This window comes from Trichoplusia ni, chromosome 20, assembly GCF_003590095.1.
Source record: "Trichoplusia ni isolate ovarian cell line Hi5 chromosome 20, tn1, whole genome shotgun sequence".
NCBI lineage: Eukaryota > Metazoa > Arthropoda > Insecta > Lepidoptera > Noctuidae > Trichoplusia > Trichoplusia ni.
In genome coordinates this window covers 5,157,629-5,183,364 of record NC_039497.1, presented here as the reverse complement: position 1 = coordinate 5,183,364, position 25,736 = coordinate 5,157,629, and the positions used below count along the sequence as shown (strand labels likewise).

Sequence of the window (25,736 nt, the reverse complement as noted above, 5' to 3'; positions counted from 1 at the left end):
GGCTAACTATATCTCATCTTGTGTTCAATGAAAAAGCCACAAATATATTCACTTATATTTCATTTAATTTCTGTCATAATACAGCACATGATTCTCATTGCTTGCTTTGTTTGGTTATTTCAATAAATATAATATACGTTTTCATATGAATAAAGTAGATCTTGCCTTTAAAATAGTAAAGTAAAAGTGATAGCAGAGTGTGTACGAGAATATAATGAGATCTTATAGTAGGTAGTTTTTTAGGTGACGAATTGAACTTTGGAGTTTCTATCTTACAACTTTTGATAAGTCTTCAGAGCAAGTCCTGTGATATTTTTTATTGTAATATATAAACTAGGTTGCTAAAAAATGAAGAAAATGGTCCAATTTGGCGTTATTGCCAGGAACTTCTCGAATTCCTCGGCTATGCAAAGTGCAATTAAAAATATTACAGTTATCGGCGGAGGGTTAATGGGTTCCGGTATCGCCCAGGTCAGTACCTAATTAAGGGTTGACTTTAGAAACGGGCTGCACGAATTACTGGGTGTTTTTGGTTTTAATAGATCGGCAATGATGCCCCGAGTTATAATATAAAGTGTTTTTGTGCGGAAATGTGTAGTTTTTGAGAAATCTTAATTTAAAGTTTTGAGGTTAATTCTCAAAAATGAAACAGAAAATTTTATAATGTTTGGCAAAAACTAGTGTTTTCTCACTCTAACCGTCATATTGAAGTGTCACTCAACTGTCAAAGAGTGTAATTACATTCCAATAGTTCATTTAGTTCATTCGCTTTTCGTTCGCGATTGTTTATGTTCCGTGTTTTCGTATTGTGATTTTTCTAAATTGTTATGATGATTATCATATAAATCGAAATTTATGTAAAATGTATAAAACTAAATCTAGAACCATCATCATAGTTAACACCCCGACTCGGAGCACCCCGACATGGACAGGTTAGGTTAGAAGTGGTTGGCGGGGTCGTTGAGCGAGCGAAGCGAGCGAATAGACCCCGCCAACCACTTCGTGGTTATTTATTTTTAAACCACCCAGAAGTAGGAGCCCCGCGAAGCGGGGCTCCGTCGACCGAGCCGATAACACCGTTTTGACACTCCTAACCTCAAAACTAAATTTCAAAAAATCTCAAAAAATATACGTTTCCGCATCTTTTCCCTTTAGGGGGTATATCCTGGGCACCACCCCTCCCCCCTCCCCCATCCCCACACTCCTATGAATGCAGCCGATTACTAAAGAATACCCCTAATTAATATTAATGAAACCTATCACAATATTTGTGCTTTTAAAAGACATTTAGCTTTTTGCTACTTGTTTACCACCTAATCATTATTAATCCAAATAAAGACCTATCGTTTGATATTTATTGGTTGCCGACTTGACTTCAAAATTTTTAACCCGTAAAATGAAAGAAATTATAATTATTTTTCACTTAAATTTTTAATACAAGGTAGGTACAAATCTACATATTTTTATTAATTAAAGTATTAATGAAAATGAGAATATTTTTTATTATAAACTTGGTTAAGTGCTCAACTAAGGCGAATTGAGAATCGAGTTATTATACATAGAAAGTTCGAAAATGTGTTTATTTTTCCAACTTGTAAAATTTGGAAATAAACCTCATTGGTTTCCGTTTTATTTCCATTGTGTCAAGCGGTTTAAAGACCAACTAGTCACTTACAAGTTTTATTTACTGTTTAAATAAATACAGTAACAAATGTGTATGAAATTTTGTCTGAATAATTGAGACAGTGTACCCTGGGACGTAAATATTATAATAAAGTTTTTCACTTTCAGGTCTCTGCTCAAGCTGGTCAGAATGTTACCCTAGTAGATCTTAGCCCAGAAGTACTAGCCAAGTCCCAGAAGTCCATTGGTGCCAACCTTGGCAGGGTTGCCAAGAAGGTGTACAAGGACAAGCCTCAAGATGGAGAGAAGTTTGTGGCCGAGTCCATGGCCAGGATCAAGACCAGCACGGACCCTGCAGCAGCTGCCAAGTCCGCAGACCTGGTTGTTGAGGCCATTGTTGAAAATATGGGCGTCAAACACAAGTTGTTTAAACAACTTGACGCGGTAAAATGTTTGTTTAATTACAAACTTAGTTTGCATAAATAGGATAATAGCATTTCAATGAAGGTTTACGACCTCGTTTAGAAGTATAAGACGTATGCAATCAAGTGTCGAGAAGATTTAATTTTATAATTTGCTTAACTAACATACAAATCTTAATCTATAGAAACTAACAAATATTTTAATCACCATGATTAAATAAGAATGTCGGGACACTGATAAGCTCTTGTGGTATAATAAAAGTAACACTTTTGGAAATTACGTTTACTTAAACCTAATAATAAATAATGTAATAATGAATGCCGTTATTGCTATCTTCTTTTCCAGGTAGCTCCCGAGCACACCATCTTTGCATCCAACACATCATCGTTATCAATCAATGAGATTTGCTCTGTTGTAAAGAGGAAAGACAGGTAAAGTAACATTTCAAATACAAATTCCGAATATCGTCTCCGATTTTGCGCTTGCGGTGTGTGTTATGTAATTGTCCACCGAAAAAAACAGTATAAGGTACATAGTACACACGGTGTGGCTCGCCACTTTTCCGCGATATCGACTTTTGGAGCTTCGTCGAGCTACGCCAGGCTACGAAACCCTCGAGAAACGAAAAATAACAAAACTCACAGATCATGGCGATATCGACTATTCCGAGCTATGCTATGTATGAAACGGAAAACGTTAAAACAACGCGATTAACTTGGCTTGACACGCTGCCGCGTGTCTGGATACAGAATGTAACGTAACAATATTTACGAAATCACCACATACTTCATCGCAGTATACTTTACCTACTACTGTCCGAAATCCACTCCTCGAATATCATGCATCGAAATAAAATAAAAACTTTCCAGGTTCGGTGGTCTTCACTTCTTCAACCCGGTACCCGTGATGCGACTTCTCGAAGTGGTAAGAGGAGCTGAGACTTCCGACGCTACTTACAAGACCATGATGGAGTGGGGCAAGGCTGTCGGCAAGACCTGCATCACCTGCAAGGACACGCCCGGGTTCGTGGTCAACAGGCTGCTGGTGCCATACATCTGTGAGGCTATCAGACTGTACGAAAGAGGTTCGTAAATATTTTCCAGTTCGAGTACCAACCTTTGTGTACTTATATTCAAAACTCGATCGCTGATTTTGTATCTCGTTGTTTCACGGCATTAATTGTTACAGCTATGTATGTAGGTACCCTATGCATCCAATAATTCAATGTTAGATTTTATATAAAGGTCGCGTTTCTTCATTCTTTACCAGGCGATGCCTCAGCCCGCGACATCGACACGGCGATGAAGCTGGGAGCCGGCTACCCGATGGGCCCGCTGGAGCTAGCTGACTACGTCGGCCTGGACACCAACAAGTTCATCCTGGACGGCTGGCACAACAAGTACCCCGACCAGCCCCTCTTCAAGCCCATCCCTCTGCTCAACAAACTCGTGTCTGAAGGAAAACTCGGAGTCAAGGCAGGAGAAGGATTCTACAAGTATGAGAAGAAATAAAAAAATCTAAAGAGGTCAATTACAAGTGATGTTTGTTTAATGTTGAATCAGAATCATGTAAGGAAAACTATTATTATATCGAAGTTATACAATTAAAATGTATTATTTTCTATTCTGTTGTATTTATTCTTTATTCCGGATTCAATTTATGTAACAATATAGTGTCAATTTTAATTGAGGGTTACCTTGGAGGCTAACGCCTTAACTGAACAAGTTGATTGATCATAGTTTTAGCTTTGCTTAATCCGGTCGATCCGTGGATAGGTACCCACGTCATTGATCCCTATACGTTCACCAATCCATGGAATAAGTAGTTCCTCCGTGTTTGGAAGGCACGTTAAATTGAGGGTCCGGGCTTTTAATGCTGATGTTGTAAAGGTTGATGATGATGTTATTTTTATGTGGTTAGATTGATGATGATAAGAATAATAATGATTGACTTGAGATTATACAGCAATTTAGGAAGCCTATCTGATATTCTGATAAGTACCTAACAGTGCATTAAAAGTTTGAAATGTTTTTTTCTTATTTATACCTTCCCTATAATTTACTGAACAGCACAAAGCAGCAGGTAGAAATAAATAGATACAAAGACGAGAAAGTTCATAAAATTAAATAAAAAGAACTCTTCAGCTTTATACACGGTGATTTTTTAATCGTCTTACAAAAGGAGCCCAGTTCATGTACCCGGCGTAAAATACCCTTAGGCGCGGTTATAATTTTTTTTTTATCATCAACTAAGATAATAAGTACGAAGAAAAATTAAACAAGAGAAATCTGAAAAATACTATTAAAAATGATAAAAACGCCGCCGCCCGCGCCCCTCACCATTGTTACAAGGCTCGGACCGCGCTCGCAACAGAGCTGTGTTTCTAAAATCACGGTGTATATTAGTATACATTACATTCCTTTCAGCTTACAGTTAAGTGGGTAAAACATACGTATAACGCAGTGTTGTTTGCTTCATAAGCATTCCTTTTACAAGGCAGCTCTTGGTGTTAGCATAAATAATAAACATGTATACAGCATATCCCTTTATTTTTCTAGATATATATGATAAACATTATTGAATGAAAATTGCATTTTCAACAAGATACGTAATTATACTGCAAATATTTAAATAACAGCTATTAGGACAAAGCTGATAATTATGTCTTTTGAGCAACACCTGTCAAAAATAACATTCATAACAATTGTTGATTTCATAGACAAAATTACTGTTTAGTGTGGTATTTCATTTATTTGGTTTAATTTTAAAATCCAAGTAGTTTCATAAAATTTTTGGTGGTTTTAAGTTGCTTCAGGTGTTAGTGAAAGTTTAAAATTGAATTATAACAAATAACTAGATATTACGAAAAAACAGCAAGAGTATAATGTGCTTTCTACATATAGTTAGTGGTCTGATGTCTTAATAGAATTCTACTAAACAATATTTGTATACTTGACATCATAAGCTAGTTAATTCTTAACAAGTGTATAAAATGGCACCCCTCACAGGTGTAATGAAAGCTATATTAATACTATCATATTCCCAATCAATTCCGAGGTACAAATTGCTAATTCAATCACGTAGGCAAGTTTGTAAAAACAAGCTAAATTAGTTATTACAAGATTATACTACAGAAACTAGGCAAAAACTACATTTTAATGCTAATTTCAGAGCACTTTAAACATCCACTTTGGACAGCCATTTTGTAGCCATATTAAAACATGAAATGATATATATATAATATCAAATAGAGTGAGCATGCAATAACTCTCCTTACATTCTTATTTTTCAAATATCTTGACAAAAACCTTATTGATGATCATAGACTCGAATGTTTGTTCAAACCATGAATTTCTCAGACTAAAATCTGTGGCAGACTTACTTCGGTTGTTAAACACTATTTTGGTCAATTGTTGCAAATTTATAGTAAGTATTCAAACATTCTCTTCTGGGATTCAGCAATCAATAAGGTGAGATAGTAATAGTCTATGGCTGAACAATATGGCTGTCCTAAGTAGCTTGAATATATTATATCCTATGTATTTTGTACATCATGGACCTTTAATTTTGTAGATAGTTTGTGGTAGTTTAGGTATTGCAGGTTTATTATCTGCCTGTTCAAGAGCTTGCTTTAAATTTTTCTCAAATACTTTCTTAGCATCACAGAAGCCTTGCTTTGTCTTTCCAAAGGAGTTTGGTCCCGCAGATGTTGGTGTTTCTCTGTAAAATTATTTGTTTAAATATAGTAAAATGTACAAGGATTCTTAATTTAACATTTATTTTTGGTATATGTCTGAGCAAATAAATATAGATTCCAGTATTTTACTTTTATTTAGTTGCTTTACAATTATATTTTTCTCTTGTCAATAAGAAATAAACTGGATAATCAAGAATATCTGAGTCATAAACTCAAAAAAATATGCTTTGTAGAGCAGTAGTAAACAATAATTTGTTTGTGTTACTTTTATCAACTTTTAAGTACTGTATGCATTTTGTTTTATCAAACTGACCTTCCAATATTCCTCATCCTCATACGAGCCTCTGCCGGCATCTCTTCTGGCTCGTCATCATCATCATTGAACACTGATGCTACGGTAGGCTTGGCCACTGGCTTTGCCGGCCCACCAATGTTCATCTTGATGGGACCTTTGGGCTTGTTGAACCCGATAGATATTTTAGTGATACGTGGTGGAGGTGGCGGTGCTGGTACATCCTCTGATTCATCCCAATCAAGTACATGCCTGTCACTTGAGTCTGAAACGAAAATAATCACCACACTATAAATAAGCAAAATTAATAACAATGCAATGTAATATATAGCAACCAATAGCAAGAAACTTTTACCATTAAATACCACACAAAGTTATCGATCTATTGTTGCGCAATTTAGGTCAATCTGTGTAATGATAGGTTTGTTGTTGTGTCCAAGCTCTTTAACTTTGTTGGGAACTTACCTTCATAGGATCTGGTGTCCCTTTCCCTACTGTGCGTAGATCTGTCAGGCTCATAGTCGTCTCTTCTCGACGGAGACCACCGTCTGGGTGAGCGCGACCTCGACCGTCGCCTCTCTCGACCATCTCGCCTCTCCTTGTACGGCCTAGAATCATCGCGCGTGGATCGAGACGACCCTGCCAATGCGAAAACACTGGCAAAGATAAATAAAAATACATTTTTGGATATAATATTTCTAAGGATTTTTAATTATTGATGGAAAAATATTGAATCAATCAAAAAGGTTTATTTCAAATGTAAATTCACTCCATGCCATTCTAATACCTTTATCAAAATCACGATATCGACCGCTCATGGTAGTACAGTTCTATCTATTCTATGTATTCATAAAGGTTTTTGATGATTACACTCAAAATTACAAAACTTCACATTCACTGAGTATGATCTCTACTGCTACGACATTTCGGCAGCCATTTTATTTTTTCTTTTCTATTATGAATGGTGCAACGTTTTGTTCGATGCAGTTAATTTCATTTAGAGGAATAACATCAATTTAAATAAAAAAAGGTACCTATTCAATAACCAAACCTTTAATTTTCATAATTTTTTGCAACACTCATTACACTTGTAACCACCAAAGAAATGTACAAACTTCTTTGAGACACGTTTTGTTTACAGTTAATTTGTGACCCTTTTGACAGCTATTATGCTACCAAATGTGGGCAACTATTCATTGACATTATGTTTTGATCATCCTTTCCTTGCAGGACTGCAAATGAACATCCTATCGAATTTAGTTGGATGTATCTGAGTGTCGAAAGAGGATGATATTGTAGGTTATGTGATCCAATAATGTTTATTTTGTTCTTAATTCGCATCAAATAATATTTTAAACATTTATTAAGGAAACAATTTGATCCATAATGATGTTTATAAGACGTGTACACCGTTTATCTAATCTTATAACCAATAAATCATGCAAGAAATGCCGATTCTATTCGGACTACGATCGAGTAACTACAATAAAAGAAAAAATTAAACAGGGGCCTAGTTTAAAAGATTTTTTAGTTGAAAACTCTGAACCCATACTTACAGAAAGTCCTCGAATACCATATTTACTGGAAAAATCTAAGATACCCACTAGAAGAAAAGTTTTCTTTGATGTGTATGGTTGCCAGATGAATTTAAATGACACTGATATTGTATGGTCAATTTTGAAAAAAGAGGGTTTTATTAAGACCGATATTGAAGAAGAAGCAGACATATTTTTGGTTATGACTTGTGCCATAAGGGAGGGTGCGGAAACTAAGATATGGCATCGTTTGGATCATCTGAGAGGATATAAAAGGCGCGCAAAAGATCGATCAGTTAAAATAGGAATACTGGGTTGTATGGCAGAGAGGCTGAAGGAAAAACTTATTGAAAAGGAAAAAGCAGTTGATGTTGGTTAGTTACAAATAAAAAAAAACATTTATTCTTTACTTTATTAACTTCAATCTCACTCATTTTGATTCTGCCAAAAAATAAATGCGATAAGTAGATCGAAATTCATAATTTCTTAAATACTCCTGATCTAATTTTTAATAAATCATAGCAGCTCTCATCACCATCCATTATAATTTCATTTAGTTTTTTTTTTAATTAATACTTTTCTGTATTTTTACAGTGGCAGGTCCAGACAGTTACAGGGACTTGCCGAGGTTACTGGCACTCACTGAGAGTGGTCAGACTGCTGTCAATGTTTTACTGTCCTTAGATGAGACCTATGCTGATGTGGTACCTGTCAGGCTAAACCAGGACAGTGTGTCGGCTTTCATGTAAGAATGGAATTATTACTTATTTATTATGCCTCATTAATGCTGGCTGTGTATGGTAATAAATGAATTAATTTAAAAATAGCTTTTAGATGGCCCATAAAAAATATTGTGAATAGATATAAAAAATATACTTTTTGATAACTCTATATTATAATAGTGCTGATTCAAATGGGTTGTATAAAAATGTTTTATGCGGATGTTTATTACTCTTTCATCAAAACCCATTGAACATATTTGGACAATATTTAGTACACTGATAGTTCATAGCCTGTATTGACCCAGGATAGTTTTATCCCAATTTATTGTTCCTGTGGAAGCATTCTCGACTAGGAGCTGGTGGCAAAAGCTACTATACAGTTTTTCTTGTTCCTATCTTAGTATCATTACTTGTTCCAGTTTTGGTAATGTTAAGATTTTGTTGCTAGTTCAATAATGCGCGGCTGTGACAACATGTGCACATACTGTATAGTGCCGTTCACCCGCGGCCGGGAGCGCTCGCGTCCAGTCCACTCCATCGTGGATGAAGTGCGCCAGTTGGCAGACCAGGGCGTCAAGGAGGTCACCCTGCTTGGCCAGAATGTGAACAGTTATAGAGATGTCAGTCAAGCCACGGAGAAGTTTGATACTCATATGGTTAAAGGTATGTTTGTAGTTTCATTTTGAATGAGAAAAGAAAAGCGCGTGTTTTGCGTTGATGATAATAAATTGGTTTTCTTCTGGGATTAATCCATGCTATTTTGTAAAAAAAACCGATTACTTCTACAAATGGGCAAATCGTTTAATTATAATTCATGAAAACAATTGCACTTATTCTTTCCAAGTTCCAAAAGGGACAAGATATATCTAAAACAATGTAAAATCGCTATATCATTGAATCCAACAGGTTTCAAGACAGTCTACAAAACCAAAAAAGGTGGATTGAGGTTTGCTGATCTCCTGGATAAAGTGTCTGCTGTGGACCCTGAAATGAGGATCAGATTCACTGCTGCACATCCAAAGGATTTTCCTGATGAGGTAACCTGGAAATGTATTACTCTAATTAGAAGAAAAAAATGTACGAATTTATTTATTTTGTACCCTTTTCCTATAGGGTACAGATACATATCCAAAAAATGTTATATACGTATTTATCTTTTATCTCGTAAACAAAAAACAAGAACACCAGCTTATCGTCACCACCATCTCTCAAACGATGTTTTCCTCTCTCATATCAAGTATACACATGCAGTGCTGTATTATCCATAAGGCACTTTAGGCCAGTGCCTAGGAGCCCACTATGACCAGGGGCCCACCACTATGACTAGGGGGCCAGCACTCCCTAAAAACAAATTATGAAACCACGGTAGAAGCCCACATTATTGTCACTATGCATCTAAAAAGAAAGCTCGATAAATTTTTCACTGAATGAAAATACCTTGAACTGAGGGGGCCCCCACTCCTTTGTTGCTTCGAGGCCTCGAGGCCCCCGGGCCCCAAGATCCGGCCGTGTACAAATGCTCACTAGAAACAGACTTCTAACCACAAGCGTGTAACCTGTCCAGGTCCTCCAGATAATATCAGAACGTCCGAACCTGTGCAAGCTGCTGCACCTGCCCGCGCAGTCGGGCTCGTCCGCCGTGTTGGACAGGATGCGGCGCGGGTACTCGCGGGAGGCCTACCTCGACCTCATACAACATGTCAAGAACACCATCCCTGGAGGTTATCTTCAATTACTTTCATTAGTTCCATATATAGACTATGTATGTGTGTGCTTGTAATTACAATATTACTAAAGAGCAAACTCAAACTCAACTTAAAATTTTGGACAGGCTTACTTCCTTGAAAATGGCTGCGAACTCTTGAAAAAGATTAAATATTACTTTCAATAAAGGTGTTCTAATCTTTGCCTACCAGTAACCTTATGGCAATCATCAAATAGCTTTACATGAACTTTGATAGAAGAATAACAAAGGCCATTGATAGTAGGTTTCGCTAGCTACGGCAAATGTTAGATATATTCAAACTTTTAACAATGAAATCTGTCTGTGAATTATAAGGGGCAATGACTGTATTTTCTGTTCATCAGTTGGGCTATCAACAGACATGATCTGCGGCTTCTGCGGCGAGACGGAGGAAGAGTTTCAGGAGACGATATCTTTGATGGAGCTGGTGGACTATAATATAGCATTCCTCTTTCCATATAGTATGAGAGAGGTGAGATTTGTTGCATAATATTTATTTCATCAATAAAAAGGCTTCACCAGTAGTGAAACTGGTTTTACAACTGTCATGATGATGGCAAGCTTGCTACGAAGTCAGGTCTGCTACGGATGTCCTGTCGCTACGAATGTCTTGTTTACTCAGTGTGCTACTGATAATTTATTTGCTAAAATAGTTTCCATTGCTACGATTATCTCGATTACTACAATTGTCAAACTTGGTACAATACTTCATTTGTTAAGAACTCCAAATTAAATACTTCGATAACCAATTTATGTGTCCCAAATAATCGTTGCTACGAATGTTTCGAGACTTGGCACAATCATTTCGTTTGCCATAAGGTAGTCCATTTCGACATAGTAGAATATGTGTATATCAATTTAGTTTCGCGGAATTAAGTGTAGTATATTATGTAGTTAGATTACATTCAGTCAGATGGCCGTCAGGCAAAGCGCATCTTCAGCACTCAATTTAAAATAAAGAGAGTCTTCAAAGAATCCTTACAACCTGATTCTTTATTAGAAATTGCTAAACCAGTAAAATATCATTCACAGAAAACCACAGCGTACCGCCGTTACAAAGATGATGTTCCAGAACTAATAAAGAAGGAACGCCACAACAGGATGCTCGAGGTCTACAGAAGGAAGTGCCAAGTTCTGAACGAGGCAGAAATTGGAAACACACACCTTGTGCTCGTCGAAGGCACTGCGAAGAAGTCTGGGAAAATACTCGGAAGAAACGAGTTCTACCTCAGAGTTATATTCGATCAAGCTGATATTTTGGCAGAAGATGGTGGGAGAAGGCAGGCGAAACCTGGTGATTATGTAGCTGTGAAGATTGTTGGTGCCAGGTCAGCCACCCTTACTGGTGTGCCACTTTACCATACTACTTTGAGTGAGTTTTACAGGGATCGCCAGTGGGGGGCGGCCAGATGTTTAAATGGTTGAAATACCAAAGGTTTGAATTTCTTTTTAAGATATTTTGTTGTAAATATTCTGTAGATAAAATATAGTTATTGTTATCATTTATTTAGTTGATACCGTAGTTTTATTTACTTTTATTTTAATGGTCTCCATGCCGGGTTTTCTGTGGATAATTTGGTGTTACCAACCAGTTAACTGGAATTTGACATTTCATCGACCTCACGTTCGAAGCGTCTGTACTGGAAAATTGAAAGGCGTATCAAAACTTGAATGTTACAGTAAAAAAAAACGTAATTTAGTTGTGACACTTCAAAAGTGCATTTATTTGTCAATAAATCAGTACAAAGTTATCAATCAATCAAATACAAAATGCACACAATAAATATAGGTTATGTTACACACAGACTAAAAACTTTGTGACTTTAGTTTACATTTAAAATAACGCACAATTTAATATTATGCTTAGTTTCCAAATTCTGTATTTTATTTAAATAGGACCTATTGAACAAATAGAGTGGAACATTTTTAAATTTAAACTAATCTAGAGAGTATTACTTAAATTAAAGAACATTTAAAGATTATGTTTGTGATCATTAGACTCTTTAGAAGTAACATTCTTTATAATTTTGATGTCTTTGTATAAAAAAATTAGTCACGTTACCTACAATATTAGAAACTATAAAGTTCAATGGTCCACCCAAAAGAAAACCAACAATAAAGACTACAGAATACCTCCGCAAACGTCACCTGACTTTGAATAGCAAAAATGAGTATTTTACAAATAAAAATTACAATAAAAACAACAAAACTTACACTTATAATTAAATTACAATTACTGTGATACATGGCATCGTTAAACTAACATTAAATTTGTACTTTATGTAATTTTTATGAGTTACTGTTAGTTCGTGATCGTGTGATGTGACTTAGATTACCACAAACACCGTGCCGCGGTTTACTACAAGTATTTAGTAACTATTCCTGTGATGATTAATTTAAAACATAAATACTAGCCTGAACTGTGTCCTATTTATTAAATACTAGGTATTTATTTATCAGTTTTAGGAAGCCAGTCGTTTTCCTTATTAAAATATTTTGCCCATATGGCAAGAAAAACTTCAGCGGGCATTTAGCTATATTGCTTTAGTAATAATACATCTTTTGTAAATCAATTGATGTTCAGACTGTCGTCGACATATTTGTGCATAAGTAGTGAAAATAGACTCAGAAAACAGGCACTTATTGTCAAACTAAGCTCGAAGCCCCAATCTGGCCTCCCATGGCCTTGGCGCCGGGCACTAGGTTGACCCTCTGCCCCGACAGGTTGTCGGAGCCGTCCGCATGGCCCGACAGGCTCGGCGAGGGTCCCTGCGAGCTGCCGTACACCTTCGTGCTGTACCCGGAGTCGTTGTGCGACTCCCTATCCGTCTGACTCTGAGTTTCAGTCAGGTGGGTGTTTATCGCCAACGATTGCAACCGACTGTGAAGCAGACTATGGTCTGGATTCGGTTTCCTGGTCATTCCATGCGGGTTCCCCCTAAAATTCGGGTACATTGGGTCGTAACACATCCGAAAATCATTCTGATTCGCTATTTCCACTTCCGTATTCTGATCTAAGTGGTCGCTGTAGCAGTGCGGAATTCGCTCCATTTCTCTCATGATGTGATCCTGCATCATGGCGTCGAATACGCCCGTCTGGTGGTGGTATAATGGATTCCTATTCCGAGGCTGTATTTGGTTCGGTAACCCTGGCTGGTTGTAATCATACTGAGGGCAAGCAAACTGGGGTACTGGAAGTCCATGTCCACTGTCCATGTAAGGCATCTGCCTATTGGAGATATCATGGAAGTAAGCGTCCTTAGGAATCATAGACCGGACGTCGTGCGGGTAAGGGTTCTGAGTCATTGGTGCAGGTGACGGAGACTTGGAGACGGTTTCAAAGTTGGGCATTGGTAACGTCTGAAGCAGGTTGGTGTTCCTCATGGGCCCCGGCTGCATGGAACTTCTGATTGGGTTGTCTTCTTCATCGCTACTCTCTGAGTTGTTTCCATTATCTTTCGGTGGGTTTTGAAATGTTTTTCGAGTAGGAAATGGTATGAGATTGTGCAAGCTGAAGCGTTTGCTCTTCGGTGGCTTCTCCTTCAGCACAGGCGCTGGTCTTTGAGGTTGTTGCGGCATCTTCAAAATACCTGGGTTCTGTTGGCTTGTTGACGATATGGGTTCTAAGTTTTCGGTGGGCTGTATTTTCCTCGCCATGGGTGTCACCATGGATTCTGGTGACACGCACCTTTGCTGTTCTACTTGAGCCACTAGTTCTTGTACTGATTTTCTAGGCTCCCTATCTACTTCATCTTTAGGGTGATAATTGTGTTGTTTTCTTAGCTTTACGTAGCCATCCTGCGATATATCTAAAGACTTGTTCGTCCTAGACATAATTTCAGTCATTTCTTTTTCTAAGGCTACCCTTTTTCTGATGTCGTCTGCTGTCCTCTGTAGCACCTGACTCTTCCATAAAGGCACATTTTGGTCTTTCGAGCTTCTGACGTCTTCGTCCAGGTCACTGGGGTGCTTGTGGCTGCTGCTTGGTGATTTTGCATCAGATTGCCGGCTTGTGGGGACGTACCTATGATTATAATTTTCTACTTCCATAGAAACAGGTGATTGTGACACCGAAATTTTATTAGCTTTGACATGGATCTCTGCGGTAACATTCTGCATATGACTGTCCTTGAGCGACTTAGTCACGGGAGGAACTGGAGGCCTGCTGGGTCCGGCGTCGAGCTGATCGCTGCTTTTGGAGTTCTTTAGTGGATATCTCCGTCGAGGACTGGTAGATTGTCTACTGTCTAAGACTTCGGTGCTCTTAGATGTCGCTTTGCTATCGTTTAGATCTTTGGTATTACTTTCATACTGTTCAGTGTTTTTATTGAAGCTCTTTATTATCCTATGGACCTTGTTCCATTCTTCTGTGTCAGCATCTAGTAACTCTAAACTTCTAGTTCTTTTGAGCGGCGGTATATCTAAGGACCCTTTAGGACTGAAGTCTAACTTCTTCACTCTTTCCGAAGCTCTGAACATTATGCCTCGCGTCAGCCATTGCTCCAAGTGTTTGTGCCTCTCTTTGCACATCGCTCGTTCAGCTGCAACAAATCTCGTCAATTCAGATATCTGTCCCTGAGTTTTCATTTCCAAGTCTGTTACTTTCTGATCCAATCTTTCGTGCGCTCTGTCTATATGCTTCTTCAAGTCCTTTTTATCTTCATTAAGTTTGTCTTCCATATGTTTGAAGAAGGGCGCACAGTAGCAAGTGTAGCCAGCACCTATAGGACCCTTTTTAATGTTTCCAGCCAAATCTAAATAGTACTGCTCGCCTTTTTTTAAAGGTTCGGTGGGAAGCGAGCTTAGTTTTGGTTTGGGGAAGAATTTAGGATCAGGATAGTAGTGGCAGCCGTATGGCGACCACTGGACAGGTGGAGTTGTCTCAAAATGTACGTTTTTCTTTCGCTTATCTTTGTCCTTGCCTTTATCTTTTTCTTTCTTTTTACCCTCATCAGGTTCATCTATCGTTCTTTCTTTGCTCTTGTCTCTATGTTTTTTCTTGGTTTGTTTGGAGACTGGCGTGTTGAGTATGCTGATTATTTCTTCCAAGCCTTTTCTGGTGGCGATATCTCTGGCCGTCTCACCTTGGTGATTACGGATGGATTTATCGCAGCCAGCTTCTAGAAGTATCCTGGTAAGTTTCCGGCGTCCCATGGCGGCGGCGATGTGCAGTGCCGTGTCGCCGTTCTTGTTCTGCTCGGAGACCTTGCACTGCGCTGAGATGAGGATGCGAGTGACGCCCGCGTGGCCGTACCGAGCTGCCGTGTGCAGGGATGTGTCGCCGTACTGAAAAGTCAAAAACGTCACGATTAGTCATGTTTTAAAACTTGAACAAAATGACTTTTACATAGTAGACACTGAGTTTGTTTCGAAATTTCTTGTCAGGGTAGTCAGATAGGAAATGTGGACTCCAGCGTTCTTAAAAATACATGTAAAAGTGATATATCCTACATACTTGCAGAATAAATGCTTTTATTTCCCTTGATTTAGTATTTTAGGGATCGTATTTAGGAGGATCCCTAATTGAGCACTGCCTCTTCTGGTCGTGGGGCGCAGGGGGTTGATAGAAACAACATACAACATACATACTTACATGTGTCCCTACAGTATCTTCTAAATGTATCAGTTTAATTAATTTTTTTTGATCTCGTATAAACATAAGGTACGAGGAGATTGTTATTTAAACTACACTCTTAGGAATTTATATTTACTACGAGTATGGATTTACTTGTACTCACATTGTTCTGCAAGTCCGGCGGGGCTCCGGCGAGCAGGATCTCCCGGCAGGACTGGTTGTGTCCGTTCTGGCAGGCGAGGTGCAGCGGCGCGAAGCCGGCCGCGTTGCGCGCGCGCAGGTCCGCGCCCGCGTGCGCCAGCAGCGCCACGCAACGCGAGTAGCCCTTCCACGCGGCCTCGTGAGCCGCTGTGTTGCCGTGCTACATGAAATAAGAACATACGTATTAAACGTTGCTTTATTGTTTTAAAGAAAACTGTGCGGTGAAAAGATCCTAATGAAGAGAAGTATATGATATGCCAAATACATATTGAATTGGTTTTCAATAATTCAAGCCTCGCTCTACTGAGCTTAAGGAGGCTTGAAGTTAGTAACTATACTTTGTTCGAAAACAAGCAACTTCTGTCTTTTCTAACAGCTATTCGATCATTCCCAATCCCTTGCTCCTGATATAAAATATGTCTTGTTTTGTCTTAAGTGCCGTTCGTTGAACGGATGATGTGTGTAACGTAATTTTATTAAAAGCTACGGTCATTGTACGGTCGGTCTATCGGTCTCGGTCATTGTTACTATAACTTGTTACATAATATGTTGTGTGTACATACCACATTGTCCTGCTTGTTGGGGTCTCCGCCGTGCTGCAGCAACAGTTGCACCACCTCGACATGGCCGTCAGCCGCCGCGCGCTGCAACGCCGTGCAGCCGATCTGTAACCAAACATTCGTTACTTCTTTTTTATAAGTACTAAAATACTCCTTGGGCATTCGTGTAACTAACTTATAATTAACGGTCTATTAATCAGTCACGAATCGTGTTTTTGAATTAATAAAAACGTCTTTCGCAATTTAAAAAGAAGAAAGTCCTTTTAAACTTAATCAGGGAAGAGTATAAGAAATTCTATTCAAATACCACAATTTACCAGCTTAATTCAACGACACGTCCGTAATATAAACAATTAATTCTGAAGTACAATGTCCTCTTATCACGGAAAAAATAATTGATAGATACCTATTAATAATTCATAAGCCGTAGACTTTAGAAATTATCACTTTTATATAGCAAAGTCCAATTAGACCAGTGTAAGGGCTTGAGCGATTTTAATTAACGCATTTCCAGTGCTGCGACGTTTTTAATAAGTAGTGAAGCGAGCCAACGGCCGCTCCGTAATGGGCAGCGGATAATTTTCCACTCGGATAAGTAGACAAGGTGCGTAATTTTTATACGTTACGAAACTCGCCACTTGTTACTTGTAGGAAGTTATGTGTGCCGATAAAATGGCGACAGTCGCTCCGTGGAACTTTCTGTCTTGGACGTAGCTATGACAGTTTTTCATTTGCTCTAATGTTCATACATTATTTAATGGGTTTAAATTGATATTTTGTATTCTATACACGTTGAAAGCCTTTATTCTATAAAGTAATTTGTATGTGTTGTGTAATATTTATTAGCAGAGCTGTGTGTTCGCTCTCCTTGGATACACACCCGATGCTAAACTGTGACTTAGTGTGTGCGATAGTTATTCTTACAGTACTTAAGAAAGGACTCTAATTAAGGGGAACGGAAGTAATGGCAAACTTTAAACATTTCGAGGAGACGAAAATAATAAAAGGTTTTTTTTTAATAGTCTTAAAAAGCATTTGTTAAATATTCTACCATAATCATAATTAGAAACACTGCTCTTTGTAACAATGAAGTTAATCTTGTGTTAATTTTCGATATCGACACCTGAGATTGTGCGACACCTTTATATATAAAAAAAAAAACAATATGCGAGAGGACTAAGGCAGATAAATAAATAAATGCATAAATAATAAATAAATGCGGACAACATCACATACATTGTTCTGAACCCAAAGTAAGTTGCTGAAGCACTTGTGTTATGGAATTCAGATACAACGAAGGTACCACAAACACCCAGACCCGAGACAATGTAGAAAATGTTAATTTTTACATTGACCCGACCGGGGATCGAACCCGGGACCTCAGAGCTAGCGACACCTTGAAACCGGTGCGTACGCCACCCGACCACGGAGGTCGTCAAATCAATTTTAACGTCACGCAGATGACGTTAAAATTGACTTGGTAAAGCGTTTGACTACTGAAATGCTTTTCCAATCTAATTGAAGTTAATAGTACAAACGGCGGTAGTAAATAACAATCAAGATTACAATTAAGCTATGATACGTCAATATATCGCAATAAAACAGTCACCACTGAGACTAGATAATTGGGCACAAACTGGGTCATATCAACTTAGCAACAGATCTATTGACTAAATACTACCTAGGCAGTCTTGGCACGACATGTGCTAGTGGCGCCAATATAGAATTAACTCGTAATACAGTATTCCATTAAGAAAAAAGTTTCTACTTAAAATGCCAGTTATTTTTTGTCTGGTGTTTTTCTTCTTTGGGCAAAAACTTTAGCTTTTTAAAGTGACCTTGTAATCTACCTAACCTGCCTAGGTTCGAAAAACGGAAATTAGGTTGATTCTTCTTAGTAATCCTCTCAAGAGGTACTTTGATTGGTATCTAAAAGAAAAAGAGAGACACTCCGTGTGTCCCAAAATTAAATCCGCGTCTAGTAATAACTTTATTATTAGCCGTCTATAAATTATAAGGATCTACAAAATATTATTTCAATAATGATATATTTCCTTTGCCGTTCTAACAACAAATACTAAAATTAAAGTTCGAGGTTAAGTAACGATTGGTACGGTCATCAATATTGGAGGGTGAGAGTCACGAATTATTTCGCAAAATGTTTTTATTTAGAATATTTGAACAAAACCCTTTGTGTTACGAGTCCGACTCGCGCTTGTCCGGTTTATACTGTCCCTTACTCTACAAAGGACGTTATTGTACCCGAGATAGTAGTGCTTAATTCAGAATGTTGTTACTCGAGAGAGATGCGGTAAATACTAAGTCCCAACAATTTTAAATACACCTTTTAAATAAGAATGGCGGGCTATTCAATGTCTGCGATTGTAAATTACGATTTAAATCTCTTTGGTCTTTACTTTAATAATATTTATGCTATCTATTCATAAGATTTGCGACCTACGTAATTGGGTACTAAATCGGTCTGTGGGCCTTTGCTCTGCGTACGTAATGACTTTATTATAAGGTTTTCTATGCTCCTGTAGGCTTTATTTGTTGCTTGGTTAATGTTTACTGAAAAGTGGAAATATACCCGTCAACATGTTTTAAAAAAAAAATATATTAGAGTTGGAAGCAACTCTTAAAATATAATCCTAAAAAATGAGTTTATGAAGAATCTGGCGACAAAATTGTTAAAATGCACAATGTTTAAAATATTTTTATAACATATATTTACTTTAGTACCTACATATGTATATTGATAAATAACATCAAAGTACCTAACCTCCATTATGTAGGTATTATATATAAGGTATTTTCCTCTATGTATAAAACCCAGTTGTGTTTCAATATCTTATTCTCACTCTGAATGAACTAGGTTTATCCTGAACGATCTAACTCGTTACCCGGGACCGGTCGAGACCAGGTTTTTTAGGAACTAGTAAGGATCAAGTGCCTGATGTCTTGGTTTAAATATAAAAGCTATAAACAGATAATGATGCACACATCGTCATGTGAATTATAAAGCTTGAGATAATAGAATATCTGAGATGTTTTGATATTGTTATTTCAAAATAGTAAGAACTTAGTAAGAATTCGAAAGGATTTAAAGAAAAGTTTGAAAATAATGTAATATTCAAGAGTACATTTTTTTTTTACTTTTTACGAACTATCAAGAACCTGTAGATGTATTTTAAAATTCTACCAAAAGAATAGAATAGTTTTTTTTAGCATACCACCCAGTCTTCGGAGCAAAACTAAAAATAATGTAATGACAGAATAATAGGACGAACTTTTAAAAGTAACATTACAGACAAACGACATCTTTGAATAGAAGACACGTTGTGAGCAAGTCTCTTGTCCCTTTTTATGATCGATAACGTTTAACATGACGACGACATACAAGTCCTGTGGCTTTAATTAAAACTCCCGTGCCTGGTTATAAAAATGTCAACGCGGCCATTTTAATTTGAGATTATTTAAAGTGAACGACATAAAGATGATGAATTGCCGCAAGTTTATGATAACAGGATGGAAGTTACTATTACGGGATTTATTAAGAAGTCCTGGGGATGGATTATACTATCTATAATTACGTATAATGATAATGTTTTGCTATTTTTAAAAGTCGCTAGTAGAGGATAAGTAATTTCTAATTGAGGCTTTAGAATACACAATAATAATCATTTTATAGCACATAAAAACAATTTGCTGATGAGATACAATCTTGAACAGTGTTATTTATTCGTCTAACAAAAGTTTATAGTACACAAACAAAGATAATCTTACACAGATGCTTTCGTACAACCCGCAACGCAAGTCTCTACAAAACTTTTCATCCTATTTCTATCTAAATACAGACTAATACGGAAAGTGTGAAACAACTTTCGTTGCCCACCCTACAAGTAGATAAGATGTCAGATTACAGATATCGTTGTGTTTCGAATTGAAATAGCAAGCCCACGCCTTTCTCCAGTACCCGACACTTGGTTTTGTTGGATATGCAAATGTTATAGTAAAATCGTGATTTTATTGCGGTTCAGATTGCTCTAGTGATTCCAAGTGATCTTCTATGGAGATTGAGAGTCCTCGTACACAAGTACCAATGACAGAAAGATCTTGTTACGACGAAGAAATTTATAATGCTTTTATTTTTAATCTTGCATATTTAAGTAGAAACTGTTGGAAAAGTGATACTGCAGTTAAACCAACTAATATATCTGGTTAATTTTTAGAGATGATTTTCTTTGGAAGTCGCTGCGGTATTTGTTTTTTTTTTGTTTGGCAAAAGACATTATCGTAAGTACATACATATCTGTAAAAAAGATTGAGGAATAATATTATCATAAAAAATACACTATATTCTTATTGAGATATAATAAAAGAAGCTCGTTAAATATGATTAATGTTTTTTATAGTTTGGTTCGGTTAGTGACATTGTACTTACGAAGGTGACAAACAGACCACCCAGAAGAAGAAAAACTAATTTAAAATATTATGATGGAAAAGACAGCATTTACTTACAAACAATATTTTCCAGCGACTCATGGTAATGACCAGGCAATCATGGCTTGCCGGAGATGAGCGTAAGACATCAAACACCGTTACAATACGGCGACAATCATGCACTCACATTTGCAACGAAATGACGATAGATAAGTACATGTGTAGAATGGTAGGAAAGATAGAAACGTTATTTATTTATTAAGAATATTATGCCTAGAGAATAAGAAGCTGTAAAGTAGTGTGTTGTCCGAACTATATATTATTCTAAGTAACGGTGTGTATTTTCATTTGCCCTATTAAAAACATATTATTACATCTAAATAAGGACCCTTTAAACATTTCTTATTCGGTTTCGCCTTAAGAGACCTATCAATTTTATTGCAATTCCTATAATTTAGTATTTCAAGTTATTGCAATGTTTATACCTTTACATGTACTAAGCTGGAACATGTTCGTAGCATCAGGTATGGCTGAGTTCCGCGTATTCCAAAGGATTATGCGAGGTTATTTCCTTTCCTCGAGCTTTCGGTCTTTTGTTCGTTTTCGCAATCCCGTCTATTCTTCCGAGCGCGCCGCTATTGAACTGTGACTGCGAATCCACACTCCGAGGAATAATAAAGAGTTGACAAAGGAAACTAAATTTTATCGTCTTTATTTGAACGGTCATTATTGTTTGCAGTTTAGTCAGTGCAATTGTTTCGAGACGTGGTGTAGGGCCGGAATGCCCGGACAAGGGACGATTGTTACGCAAACGATTCTCAGCCAGAGGCGTCGTGCCCGATACAACTCTACCTGGTGATGTGAAAATGTCGATAAATACTCGATGTCCAACTCTGGATTTATAGGTATTGTTGGTTCCGATGTTGTGGTCGTATTTCTCAGCGGGGAGCGAGAGGTCTGTCTGTATTTGACTAACAGCTAATCTTTATCTACATAGTACAATAGATCGTATATTTACTTTGCATCTTTAGCCAATGCAGTGTAAAATGATTGTATATAAAGCATTGATTTTATGATACGTGTCGTACAAAATTTAATCGGCAGTTAGTTATTTCTTTTATATAGATACTTGAAAGTACTCTTTCTCCAAAACCTCTGTCATGTATTTCAGCTGAAATATTTAGAATTTAAATACAAAAAGAAATGAGATTTAAAGTTAGCATGAATTCATTTTCTTTTTCATGAAGCTTAATAAAAAAAACCTTTGCTATATATTCCGAGTTAACATCACTAACAAGATGGCGTCATTGCGTTTTTTCGCGGCAAAACGCTCTGTAAGTGACACCGTCCGTGTTAATTAAGAGGCTCTACAAAAAGTCGGAATGTTTTAAATGTTACAAAACAGGCCGTGTTTAGTTGTATGTAACATTTCACACAAAAATACTGACAGATTAAAAACGTTTAAATAAAGGTAAAAGAAAAAAAGGTAAGCCCGCACTTATTTATTTACAGCCAAAGGATTTAAAGCTGTGCCAGAAAGTAAGGTTTTCTGTATTTGAAATTATCAAGCAGTTTCATGATGGATAGCCTTACATTAATAGATTTATAATGTTGTATATTTAATAATCTATAGGTGGCTTAATGAAAAAAGTATAAGAGACCTTGGGTTGTCTATGATTTTTGACATCTTTAAAGCAAATGGTTTTCCCGCTCAAAATATTGACTGCTATCAATAACCTCATTTTAAAAGCCCATTAACCGTTTAATAATTGTTATTAAACTTTTATTACTTCAAGTAATCTTCATGTGTTACTACTAGCTTCTGGTTTACGTATTTGATTGCATCGTAAAGTCTTTGGAAACGTTTCCTCTTAACAAATCGTGTCATAGCGGAAGCTTTACATAAATAAGTAGTAAAATAGCAATTACAGGTATGACAAGCGATAAGGTATCTACTGTATCAAGTTAAATGAACGACGCCGCGCTTAAAGCCAGCTCATACAATTTCATAGTTTTAAGGTTCTGTTCCCGCAGCGTAAAATGGAATTCTATTTACTAATCGTTAGCTGTGAGCCAGCTGTTTCCACTTCTATTAGTTTTTAAAACCTGGTGCACAATTATGTAAAATAAAAGAACTAGATAAACTAAGACCAAAAGCCCTACAAATCGTTCGTAAAGAAGTAATTTTTTTAAGTATTTTTTTTCTAAGAATAAGATACTATAATCGCGTTATTAACATTCTTGAGAGATGACATCATCAACCTGAGATTACCAACACTAATCTGCAGTAACGGAAAACATATGAAAGGATTTGAAAGAATGGTTTAAGCAGGATATTATTTTGACCACTAAGTACCCTGAGAGACATATCGAAACAAAATCAAAAGGTTTCTTTGGTTTTATTATGACCTGTCTCTCCATAAGTCAGAAAATCAATCAGTAAGCAACAACGACCGCTTCGATCTACTTCTGTATGTATACAAAAATTTTAATAGCATTATGATGGTTCGGACTACATAATCTAACACTCGTTAACCATATCAAGTTACGGACAAATCAATTTGAATTTTATTTCAATACGCTTTGAATTAGTTTCTCTCTGGCATTAGAACAGCTACTGGCTACTTGCTATGTGATTAATGATACGCTCTGGCACCTCGGACCGTTTCTGACAGATGTGTGCTCACATTCCGAAGGCCATGTGACCCGAATTCTCGGACAAACTGCTCTCAAACGGCTTAGCCTCATAAATCTTACCAAATAACTGAAATTAAAAGTAGCCGTAACGAGTGGAGCGAAATGATAGCTTCCTCCTATTTTAACGAGCTTCAAATATAATCGTTGAGTTAATCAATTTTAACAGAAATAATTGATTACGAGTTGCAGGTAAAAAACTAACAAACAGATTAATCGTTGATTAAAAACTAAATCATAGAAATTATCTAATCTGAAAAGTGGAAGTACCTTAGTAGAGCAGGCCTCATACAATTCAACATATTTACTTCTTCGAAGTTCAAATTGAGTTTACTTTGATTAAGACGGATCATTTTTAATTAGTATAAGTAGTAACAGGGCTAATCGCCTCACAGACACCTACACAAGTACAGACGTCTACTAGAAAAGTATCCGCTGTCTAGTTTCAAGCGCGTCGCCATACTTGGCCAATGACATTCTACAGGGGGATTAAAAAAGTTGATTACACATACAGACGATTTCTTTTCGAACACAACTCGCATAGTTTAATAGATAAATTAACGGCTAGTGTTTCACTGTCTTGCTCATGTTAAGTATGTTTATAGGCGATAGACATCGTAATGTGTTGGCCGGCTTACAGAAGGAGTCGCGGCTTTATCAATAGGTTTCAACAAGTTCGCTGCATTTTTCTCACACTGTTTTTATTACAGCCTATAGAAACGCAAATTAAATACTAAGTGGAGATGGGAATTAATTGAATTGGATGTTTATCAGACCGATTTTATTGGAAAAAAGGATGAGGATTCTTGTTTAGTACGAGTCAGGTAATTGTGTTATACTGGGGGTAAATAGTATGTTTGGTATAAGATCTTAATCAAAAATAAAAAGAAGCCATTTGTCGCGTTTTCGATCGTTTCTCTTCAGCCACTTAACGGACAGAAATGGACGAAAAAGGTTCCATCGGCGTTAACAAACGCCAACCTTCCATACCCAAGATCGTTTGCTAAACCCTTTTGTGTTTATATATCCACATTAAAAGTAAAACGAATGTAAAGAGCTTAACGTTCCTGCTTTAAGTAGTCAATAACATTTAAAGCTCTTTAGAAGATATAACTTACCCTCTAATCGCATATAACTGCAGACATTCCGGTGTTAATGTTGACCATTTAACCGCAAATGTCTCAATCAAGCTTTTAAGACGTACTTATAATATTAGGAGTGTTAAATATATCTTGCCAACGAAAATTCGCATTAATTAACTTACCGTAGGATATTCAGCTGATTATAAAAACATTAAGTCAGATAAAATGTTATTAACCTCTTCTTTATATTCTAAATGCTATAAATTCGTCCGTTTTATATCCCTTTCCGTATAAATTACATGTTTATAACTTTATTAGAGTAAAACGTAAATAATATAATTTCATAGAGGATTATTCGATGGATAATAATATTACAGAAACATGAAACAAGCCGATTACTTGTTTTAATCGAGAATCTCGTTAAATACAAACAAGATTTTTTTTATGAAAAATTAAAATGATAATAAAATTAAAACACATATGCTAAAGTTTTATAGCTTAAGGATATACGCGAATTACTAGGCGGAGGTAGGTAGCGAGATTATAAAACTGTTGGTGATTCTTTTGATCAGTACCGAGAATTAATATTACTGCTTATAAACATAACATAAAATCCTAATTCAAAAACAGTATTTGACTGACTCAATACGTTGCCATATTACGGAACCTAACATTTTAATCCTTATCATATCCTGTAGCATAGATATTTTCAAGGAAGTAAAAAATAGGGCTTTCCTGATTAAGCTCATTTTATTGACTGAAGCGTATCCATAAACAAAGATGGCCATCCCTTTTTGAGGGATCTCCTCTTAAATTATCTGTTTCAGGTGTAGAAGAAAGACGGCACGCGTCGCCGTGTATCGCGCTGTCCCGTTTCCACAGCTGCTGTCAGCATACTTCGTAAAGTGGTACTTGGTAGGCCCTCCAAGTCGGCGTGACGTTACAGTGCAGGCTGTAGGTGGGCAAGTCACTTGGGCAGAACTGGTTCCCCAATATGGTGTGAGATCGTCTAGCAGCCCATAACTACTCGGGGCTTTAAACCGCGGGTTAAGGTTGGGGTTATGTGTGTCTGCTGTGTTTAGAACCACTATTATGGATTAACCTGGTATTATGTATTGCGACGATATTACTATTTGTGTTTCTTT

At 36.9% G+C, this 25,736-nt stretch overlaps 4 protein-coding genes across 8 annotated transcripts in view; 2 read left to right on the top strand and 2 right to left on the bottom strand.

Annotated features, from left to right (window-relative positions):
* Nucleotides 1-269: 269 nt before the first annotated feature.
* On the top strand, nucleotides 270-3,669 carry LOC113503789 (hydroxyacyl-coenzyme A dehydrogenase, mitochondrial-like). The gene is made up of 5 exons (XM_026885885.1): nucleotides 270-471; nucleotides 1,792-2,067; nucleotides 2,392-2,477; nucleotides 2,916-3,130; nucleotides 3,316-3,669. The coding sequence occupies exons 1-5, from the start codon at nucleotides 349-351 to the stop codon at nucleotides 3,555-3,557; spliced, it is 942 nt and encodes a 313-aa protein (XP_026741686.1). The 5' UTR covers nucleotides 270-348; the 3' UTR covers nucleotides 3,558-3,669.
* A 909-nt stretch (nucleotides 3,670-4,578) lies between these two features.
* LOC113503904 (PEST proteolytic signal-containing nuclear protein-like) lies at nucleotides 4,579-6,974 on the bottom strand. The gene is made up of 4 exons (XM_026886042.1): nucleotides 6,823-6,974; nucleotides 6,501-6,674; nucleotides 6,057-6,300; nucleotides 4,579-5,766 (listed from the first exon to the last, which is right to left on the bottom strand). Exons 1-4 carry the CDS (start codon nucleotides 6,851-6,853, stop codon nucleotides 5,598-5,600), a joined length of 618 nt encoding a protein of 205 aa, XP_026741843.1. The 5' UTR covers nucleotides 6,854-6,974; the 3' UTR covers nucleotides 4,579-5,597.
* A 296-nt stretch (nucleotides 6,975-7,270) lies between these two features.
* On the top strand, nucleotides 7,271-11,551 carry LOC113503903 (CDK5 regulatory subunit-associated protein 1). 2 transcript variants are annotated; one of them, XM_026886041.1, is made up of 7 exons: nucleotides 7,271-7,944; nucleotides 8,165-8,315; nucleotides 8,741-8,955; nucleotides 9,199-9,329; nucleotides 9,857-10,013; nucleotides 10,396-10,508; nucleotides 11,069-11,551. In XM_026886041.1, exons 1-7 carry the CDS (start codon nucleotides 7,422-7,424, stop codon nucleotides 11,459-11,461), a joined length of 1,683 nt encoding a protein of 560 aa, XP_026741842.1. In that variant the 5' UTR covers nucleotides 7,271-7,421; the 3' UTR covers nucleotides 11,462-11,551. The 2 variants fall into 2 exon arrangements, with proteins under 2 accessions (XP_026741842.1, XP_026741841.1); XM_026886040.1 differs by having other exon boundaries at nucleotides 7,273-7,944; nucleotides 10,381-10,508.
* A 177-nt stretch (nucleotides 11,552-11,728) lies between these two features.
* LOC113503901 (ankycorbin) overlaps nucleotides 11,729-25,736 on the bottom strand; it is an 86,774-nt gene continuing 72,766 nt past the window's right edge. For all 4 annotated transcript variants that reach the window (XM_026886039.1, XM_026886038.1, XM_026886036.1 and 1 more), the window contains exons 4-6: nucleotides 16,376-16,477; nucleotides 15,775-15,972; nucleotides 11,729-15,322 (exon numbers count right to left, since the gene is read on the bottom strand). In XM_026886039.1, coding sequence (XP_026741840.1) covers nucleotides 12,683-15,322; nucleotides 15,775-15,972; nucleotides 16,376-16,477 — 2,940 coding nt within the window. In that variant the 3' untranslated portion in view covers nucleotides 11,729-12,682. The remainder of the gene's footprint in view (nucleotides 15,323-15,774; nucleotides 15,973-16,375; nucleotides 16,478-25,736) is intronic.